Here is a 9,391-nt window from a genome sequence, read left to right as displayed (position 1 = left end):
CATTCATGTGATCTCATTTAAAATGGAGTGAAATATTTAAAGTGGTCTGCTTGCTGACCTCTACCGTCTTATTACCGCACCGGGCGAGGAGGAGGACAAGGGAAGAAGACGAGGAAGATAATAAAAGAAAAGAGTGACTGGAGGCCAAAGTGGAGATAGATATTAAACACTCTCCATATCGTTGGTTTTTTAGTCCGTCACCGCCAATCAGCGGCTGGCGGCCACGATGACATCATCGCCAGCCCCAATTAAACTCCGCCTGTGTATAAAAAAAAAAGTGTCGCCGAGTAACGAAAAGGACAAAGAGGCGGTTAAGAATGTGAAGAGAATAGTTTTATTATGAACATGGCAGCTGTAAGATGTTACAGAAAGACAGCTTGCGTCTTCTTGTGACGGGATGACAACTTAGTCAACGTAGAAAAGAACAACCGTTATAAAAATGACCTTTGTACACGTTCAGGATTGCAGCATTTTTATGATAAAACAACTCAAGAATGTCTTCTGGAAAAAAAAAAACAACAACCAAAAAACAGTCAAAATAACCAAACAGAAGGCAGGCACTCAAAGTTAGCATCAGTTAGCGTCGTGTGTTTCTCCTCTTCTAGGAGGAAAAAAATAGAAATGTACCATAGTTTTCTCTTTTTGACTCTTTTCATTTGCTGTATTTAGACTTTAATAACACTGTTAACATTGATTCTCATAAAAGAACCTGTAATAATTGTACAAGAAAGAACACAGACACAGTTTGTTCACAGTTAAATGATCATCATCAATGAACACGACGGACGGCAGCTGTGATTCGAGTCCTTCAAAGTTGACTTTTTACACGGAAAAAAAACACACAAAGCTTCTCGCTACATGTGGGTGTATTTCCTGGTTGCTAATGCTAACGCTAGAAAAGGCTAATGGACAAAACCAGGCGCCAATCGTTACGCTAGCTAGCTAGCATGTGACTTTTTGTGTTTGTCATATTCAACCAAGAATTAATTAGATTCGGACTTTTATTTTGAAAAGACAGACTAGTTTCAAACAAAAGACGCGGGCACGTGAAACGTTACTTTTCCAAAACAGCTACAAAAATAGATTTATATTGCGAAATGTTTTTTTGTTCTTTTCATTTCTTTAGAAAGCTTCAAAATTCCTGCTTCAACTTGCTTTATTTTGGCGGGAACCACTGAAATACACCCAATGCACACACGGGGACCTGCAAAGCATGCTGGAAAAGCACTCCCAGCATGCTTGGCGGCGCTGAGCTTTGAGCTGGTTAGCGGAAGGCAGCTGTTAGCAACACGACAAAGCAAAGCGGAGTAGAAGTAAAACCAAAGAAGAAGAACTCTACAAATGTTTTCTTTTTTTTTTTTTTGTAACTTCCTGCACGACAAACCTCCACTGATTCACGACGACGGCAGAGAGCGATGGCGGACGCAGGGCCAGCGGCACAGCAGGAGGGGGTTCGCTCACACAGGTCCCGCCCCCAGTCCGGAAGCCCCGCCTCCGGCCTCCCCCCACACAGAGCACAGAGAAGACACGGGACACGTAGCGACGGTAACGACTGCATATAGTCAACACACACAGGAAGTGGCGACACCAAACACGACTTTTACCATCTGCAAAATTATTGTTTTGTCAAAAAATACAAATGACGCAGATTCACAGTGCACATTTTTGTGTTTTCTTTTTTTTTTTTTTTTTTTTTGGCAAGAAGGACAGCCGCCTTTGAGCGCTCGTCCTGGTTCGGGACTGGAGTCCGCCAATGGGATGGAAGCGTGAAGAGGGCGGACTGACTTCCTCCGGGATGGCGACGAGGAGTCCGGCTCGGGAAGCGGGAAGAAGACAGTCCGAGTCTTTGACATTCATTTGTCAACGTAGCCGCGCTAGCTCATTAGCCTCCCACGGACGCCATCTTGTCGTGGACGCGCCCCCTCACAGTCGCTAGCACCACGAGTGTGTCGTCATGTAAACTCCGAGATGGACGGCGGGACGATGAGGCATGAAGGAGTTCGACATTCGCTAGTAGCTTTTTTTTTTTTTTTTAAGTTTCTTGATAAACTTTTTTTTTGAAAGATTCTCCTGGCCGGCGTCTGGCGGCGACGTCTCTGCGGCCGCAGGAAGTCTTCACGTAAACCGACGGCGGGAAAAAGAAGCGAGGTTAGAAAAAGTTCAAAGTGCTACAGAACATTTCGCCGACCCTCACAGTGGAGTCCGAAAACACAGTAAGGCGGTCTCCCAGCGCTTGCGTTAGTCCTCCTTCCGCTCGGCGCCGCCCTGCGCGGCGTGGATGCCGTTGCTGTAGACAGGAAACGGCAGCGTGGAGAAAAGTCCTTCGGCCGTGGTGAAGACGTTAGCGGCGGCGGGCATCTGAGCTGACAGGGCGCCGGTGCCGCCGGCGGCGCCCGGGGAGCCGGCGAAGGGCCCGGTGGCGGCTGCGGCGGCGGCGGACATGTTCAGCCGGTGGACGTGGTGGTAGAGCATCTCCATGGGGGTCTTGGGGTCCAGGCCGAAGCTGGGACTGTCCACAAAGTTGACGGACGTGTTGGGAAGGAGGTTTCCCGGCGCCATGGCCAGTGTGACGTCGGCCGGCGCGTAGCGGATGGTCCCGGCGGTGTAGACGCGCGACGACGTGCCGCTGGTGGACGCCAGCGAGGCGGTGACGCGGTGGACAAGCGGGAGCACGACGTTCCCGGCCTGCAAACGCTGCAGCGCCTCCACGTCGCCCGAGTAAAGCAGCGAGGACGAGGACGAGGAGGAGGAGGTGGGCGTCGCTTGCTGCTTGTCCCGAGGAGACGCCGACAGAGGGGGCGACAGGGGGTCGGCGGAGGACGCGCTGGAGGGCGGCGCTAGACTGGAAGCGGAAGAAGGGGCGGAGCTTCCATTGAAAGAAGGCTTCCTCGCTCCTCCTCCCGCGCCGCCCTCAGTGCCAGGAGGGGTGAGGACGGCGTCGGGGATGGCCACGGCGAGGGAGCCCCCCGGCGGCGAGGGGAAGGTCTTGTGTGGTCCCGGCGGGGCGGGCTTGGCGGTCATGCTGTACGGGGATTCGTTCCGGGAGATCTCCCGGTTGGGCGGGAAGTTCCAGATGCTGCTGTCGTTGTCGAAGTTGATGGGCTCGGACATTTCCGTCTTAATCTTCAGCACCGAAGACACGGCGCTGCCGGGGGAGTCGGCGGCGGGAGAGAGCAGGTGGGAGGGGTCCTGGGAGGGGTCCGCCAATGGCGCGCCGTCTCCCATGGCGACGGGGCTGGGTGTGGCCGAGGACAGACGCAACTTCCTGCTGCGTGTTCGGTCCCACTTCTGAACTTTCCGCCTCTTCCTCCGCTTGTGGACTTTGTTCGTGGCGCCGTCTTCATCCTCCTCCTCATCCTCCTCGTCATCGTCTTCCTCCTCTGAGGACGATGACTGGGAGTGATGAAGATTCATGTCCTCCGCTTCGCCGTAATGTTCCACTTTGATTTGAAGCCCGCCCACATTCGCCAGCCCCGCCAAGGCGCTCAAACTCGCTAGCTTACCCAGTTTGGCTCCCCCCCCCTCGTCCTCCTCGTGCTCCTCCCCCTCCATGTCGGAAGGTTCCGGACTGTCGTCGCTGTCGGGGCTCCCGGGGTTGCTGGAAGTGTCCCTCTCCTCCTGGCGCTTCACTTCCTGCTCAGATGAGCACTGGGATTGGCCGGAGTGCTGCTGGCACCTTCTCTCCGCCTCCGGGTCCTCGCTGCGTTCTGATTGGCTGGGCTTCCCCTCCAACTTCTCCGTGTCTGCGGAGACAAAAACACATAACGGATGTCACCACGGTGACCGAGATCAGGCATTCATTCATGATGACGTGATTGACACATGGAACACCCGGCCGCCATGTTGTTCAACAAACACTCAATTGGTGCACTTGCGTACTTAGCATACTTAGCGTACTTGCACTTAGTCTTTTGAGTGCATTCGCACTAGCCACGTATACATGGACCCAAATATTCCAATAGCCACGTATACATGGACCCAAATATTCCAATATCCACATATATACATGGACCCAAATATTCCAATAGCCACGTATACATGGACCCAAATATTCCAATATCCACATATATACATGGACCCAAATATTCCAATAGCCACGTATACATGGACCCAAATATTCCAAATATTCCAATAGCCACGTATACATGGACCCAAATATTCCAAATATTCCAATAGCCACGTATACATGGACCCAAATATTCCAAATATTCCAATAGCCACGTATACATGGACCCAAATATTCCAATAGCCACGTATACATGGACCCAAATATTCCAATAGCCACGTATACATGGACCCAAATATTCCAATAGCCACGTATACATGGATCCAAATATTCCAATAGCCACGTATACATGGACCCAAATATTCCAATATCCACGTATACATGGACCCAAATATTCCAATATCCACGTATACATGGACCCAAATATTCCAATAGCCACGTATACATGGACCCAAATATTCCAATAGCCACGTATACATGGACCCAAATATTCCAAATATTCCAATATCCACGTATACATGGACCCAAATATTCCAATAGCCACGTATACATGGACCCAAATATTCCAATAGCCACGTATACATGGACCCAAATATTCCAAATATTCCAATAGCCACGTATACATGGACCCAAATATTCCAATAGCCACGTATACATGGACCCAAATATTCCAATGCCAATCCAAATGACCATATAATGGGATTCCCGGGGGTGGAATATTCCTTTCCCCAATCCGATTGAGGTATCTTGTACCCGCTCAAACGGAAAGTTGGAGATCCCGGGTGCGTTCTTTCAGAGCATGCTCAGATATGACGTAACACGCAGATCCAGACGTTCTTCGGTTTTAAAAATGGAGGCCAGCAATCGGCACTGGAATCGGCTGTGGGAAGTTTGTTTTTGATCCAAACTAAATTTCAAGACTGGACGAAGGAAAAACTGGGAATACGGAGTTATTCCAACAAGTGAAAGAAAAACCAGAGGAAGTGGGTATCATGTGATGTTGATGTTTACGTTTTACTGGGCATGCCTCATTGACTATTCTGGTTGATTATAGCGGCACAAGAGATTGGAATATTCCTTTCCATGGATACCATTGTTTTCGGAAAGATTCCATTTGTAAAGATTCCATTGGGAAAGAGGAAAAACTCCTCATGTAAACGTGGCTACTGAGAAGTGCAACAAAATTCGGTACTTCCGAAGGAAACCAAAGATGAAGGAAAAAGAATAAGAAGCTTCTGTCCTCCTGTCCTGCTCATGAAGAGGCAGATGATTCCAATGTCCTCAACGGGAAGAGGAACGTCCAGCCACATGACCCTCCACTCATTTAGCTTTGAAGACCAATGGAGGCTTTGACAGGACAAAATGAACCATGAGAAGCAAAGCAGAGAAGATAAGGGAACGGACACGGGAAAGATGAGGACGCCCGCTTGAGAGCCAGAAGAAGAAGAAAGAAAGGGAGAAGGAAGAACATAGACATTTCCTCTAAGCGTGGAATGACAGTCATGGATTTTGGGATACTGTCAAAAGTCACACACTCAGGAACTAAGTGCACAGTGGACACAGTGTACTTAGTGAAGTGTGCTGACACGAGTGTTCCAACGTTTCCATATGGTGGACTTGAACACCGCTTACACACACACACACACACACACACACACACACACACACACACACACACACACACACACACACACACACACACACAGTGGTCCATATGGCAAAGCCCCGCCTCCTCGCCTCATTCTAACTGCAGCCTTGTTCAAGTTGTCATGGCAACCTGCTGGGCCGTGTCATGTTCTTCACGCAGACAGGAAGTCACCTTGGCGTCGTTGCCTCGGACTTACCCGAGTTTTCTTTGGACTCGCAGTCAGAGTCCGAAGATTCCGAGGACTCCGAGGCCTTCTCGGGAAGGTTTGGCAGCTGACCGATATCGATGGGCGTGTCCTTGTACTCTGGATTACTGCAAAGACGCAAAAACATTACGGTTTACTCTTTCAGTCGTAATAAATTTAATAATCACAAGTATCCATGTAATCTTTTGTCATGTGACCTGAGCACGTAGTTGACCCAGACCACATTCTTCTCGCTGGCGTTTTTGGCGTTGACGGCGATGGTGGCGCTGGACTGGATCCAGATGTAGCCGGCGTTCCTCTGGATCCAGCGGTAGTACTTGGTCACGCACTGACCCTTGTTCATCACTGACGCACACACACACACAAACACACACACACAAACACAAACACACACTGAATTGTAACGTTGTCATCACTTCCTGGTTGAAGGGTCTTAAAACATCATGTGACACGTCTTCTTGGGAGGGCTGCAATGAATGTCTTCCCACCACAAGATGGCGCTCTGACTCTTCCGCTCAACCCCACCAAACCCTAGCATCCCCAACCTGCGTAACAACCCCCCCACCCCCCCATGCGGCAGCTCCGCCCCCTGACGGCGTGCTAGCAATAAAGGCAGCCAAATGAAGCGCTAAATGGTTATCCGGGGCAATATGTACCGGCATTAATCAGAGAGTCGCCGCCGAGAAGCGAGCGCCGCCAAACTCAAACGTCCCTCGCCGCCGCCGCTTAATGGCGCTTCCTGGCACGGCGGCCGCAAAGACACAAAGTGGGCTGATTTATAGAAAACGAAGGCGGCTAATTAAAAGCTATTAGAAAGTAATAGCATTGTTTAAGGCCGCCGGAATTGACTGCACTGTGGCGGCGTGGCTTGCACACGCTCAGTAGAGAGCGAGCGAGAGAGAGAGAGAGAGCGGGCAGGAAATTAACTTCGATGACATCTTGTCACCTTGACAGTGACCTTGTTTTGTTTCTATGCCGCTGAATGCAACACACACGTGTTGAAGCTAGCATAGTGACAACTTCACTATAGAGGGTTTGTTTACGTGGCGGCGTTTCCTGTGTGTGTGTGTGTGTGTGTGTCGTCCATTAGCAGGCTGGCGGCGTGATGGCGGCTAATGAAGGCCGTCGAGAGAGAAGAAGAGGCGCTGCGAGCTAGCCCGAGGCACCAGCACATCAAAGACTCGCTATTCCCTTTCAGGCGCCATGCTAGCTTTCTCCTGCTGACCACTTCCTGTCCCGCCTCCAAGACGCCCGGTCTGCACCTCCGTCACCTTTGACCTGCGTGGTCATCTGGCGCTCATCGGGGACGCTACGGTCAGGTCGCTCGCTGTGTGTGACGCAGGCGTGGCAACACCAGGAAGTGGACTTCTCCAACTTTTATGTGTGACATTGAAGTGACTTTGCAACACGGACATGTTTCACCTGTGTGCACGTTGCACAGGTGCGTGCACGTACATGACAGGCCGGTGTGTGTGTTGATTAGAGGAGGTGTGGGTCCAGGGAGACGAGCTCAGCTAAAACGCCTCCAGGCTTCTCGCTCTCTCTCTCTCTCTCTCCCTCTCGCTCGCCCATCCTCTCCCGACATGTTTGTCTTTGGTGTCTTTTGTCCAAATGTCCTCTTTGCTGCTCCAACGTTCTTCTCCTGCTTTTTGACAAATGCTAGCTAAAAGCCTGATGCTCATTGTTGTGTGTATGTTTTTAAAACATTAGTAAAGTCATTTAGAGGCGTGTCATGTTGACCGTCCAATCAGACGGCAGCAAAGTACTTACAGTCCACGTGACATTGTCTGATTCCCTCCACGTCCTCCGCATGGATGAAATGGTAGCAGCGTTTCCCTACGATGTCCACCGGCGTCAAGTCCATGTAATCGCTGATCCTGCAACGTCATCAATACTACATTACACGACAATAGTACATGCAACACTATCGTAGTACTACCGCTGTGTTATACAATAATAGTATTACCTTACACGCGGCTACTGCTGTGGTACGACTACGTTATACACATCTACTACAGCATAACACGCTGCTACAACTATGGTACATACTACTAATACTACATTACACACTAAAAATACTATTTTACATAGTACTCATACATTATACACTACTATTACAACATAATATGCTGATAAAACTATGGTACACACTACTAATACTACATTAAACACTAAAAATACTATTTTACATAGTACTCATACATTGTACACTACTATTACAACATAATACACTGATACAACACTATGGTACACACTATTAATACTACATTACACACTAAAAATACTATTTTACATAGTACTCATACATTATACACTACTATTACAACATAATATGCTGATAAAACTATGGTACACACTACTAATAGTACATTACACACTAAAAATACTATTTTACATAGTACTCATACATTATACACTACGATTACAACATAATACACCGATAAAACTATGGTACACACTATTAATATTACATTACACACTAAAAATACCATTTTCCATAGTACTCATACATTATACACTACTATTACAACATAATATGCTGCTACAACTATGGTACACACTATTAATACTACATTACACACTAAAAATAACAATTCTACATAGTACTCATACATTATACACTACTACTACAGCATAACACGCTGCTACAACTATGGTACACACTACTAATACTACATTACACACTTAAAATACCATTTTACATAGTACTTATACATTATACACGACTACTACAGCATAACACGCTGCTACAACAATGGTACACACTACTAGTACTACATTACACACTAAAAATACTACTTTACATAGTACTCATATATTACACACTACTACTACAACATAATACACTGATACAACACACTACTAGTGCTACATTACGCACCAATAATACTACTTAACGTACTACTCATATATTATACACTACTATTACAACACACTACTCTGCCAATACGCTCGTAATACTACATTACACGCTAATAATACTACTTTACATAGTACTAATACATTATACACTACTATTACAACATAATACACTGCTACAGCTATCATAAACAATACTAATTACATTATAATTACTCATAATTACTCATGACATTACACTATGATAATACTACTGAACATACTATTAGTACATTATACCCTACGATTGTAACATAATACAATGCTACTACTATGATAGAACTAATACTACTACTTTACATACTACTAGTACATTATACACTACTGTAACATACTGCAACAACCACGTTACTAATACTACTTTACACACTACTACTACGAGATTAAATGCTACTACTGCAACATTACACGCCGCTACTACTATGTTACACACTACTAATGCATTACAGTATACTACATTAAACACAACAATTCCTATGTCGTACTACTACTAGTTGTAGTACTAGTAGTAGTAGTAGTAGTACGCCACAAGTGTTGGTCACGGTTGGCGCATCAGTAACGAAGGCCAGGCGGCGTGGTCCAACGTCTGGCAGGAAGATAAGAGCACGGCGCGTTGCCCCCGACAACACGTTTC

At 47.3% G+C, this 9,391-nt stretch overlaps 1 protein-coding gene across 4 annotated transcripts in view; it reads right to left on the bottom strand.

The window, feature by feature from the left end:
• Positions 1-311: 311 nt before the first annotated feature.
• Positions 312-9,391, bottom strand: part of LOC131139957 (neuronal PAS domain-containing protein 3-like) — a 146,340-nt gene continuing 137,260 nt past the window's right edge. For all 4 annotated transcript variants that reach the window (XM_058089932.1, XM_058089929.1, XM_058089930.1 and 1 more), the window contains exons 9-12: positions 7,630-7,736; positions 6,057-6,204; positions 5,851-5,966; positions 312-3,743 (exon numbers count right to left, since the gene is read on the bottom strand). In XM_058089932.1, the coding sequence (XP_057945915.1) occupies positions 2,239-3,743; positions 5,851-5,966; positions 6,057-6,204; positions 7,630-7,736 (1,876 nt within the window). In that variant the 3' untranslated portion in view covers positions 312-2,238. The remainder of the gene's footprint in view (positions 3,744-5,850; positions 5,967-6,056; positions 6,205-7,629; positions 7,737-9,391) is intronic.

This window comes from Doryrhamphus excisus, chromosome 13 (assembly GCF_030265055.1).
Source record: "Doryrhamphus excisus isolate RoL2022-K1 chromosome 13, RoL_Dexc_1.0, whole genome shotgun sequence".
Taxonomy (NCBI): domain Eukaryota; kingdom Metazoa; phylum Chordata; class Actinopteri; order Syngnathiformes; family Syngnathidae; genus Doryrhamphus; species Doryrhamphus excisus.
Note: the sequence above shows the minus strand (reverse complement) of the source record. Positions and strands in the feature narration are given on the sequence as shown.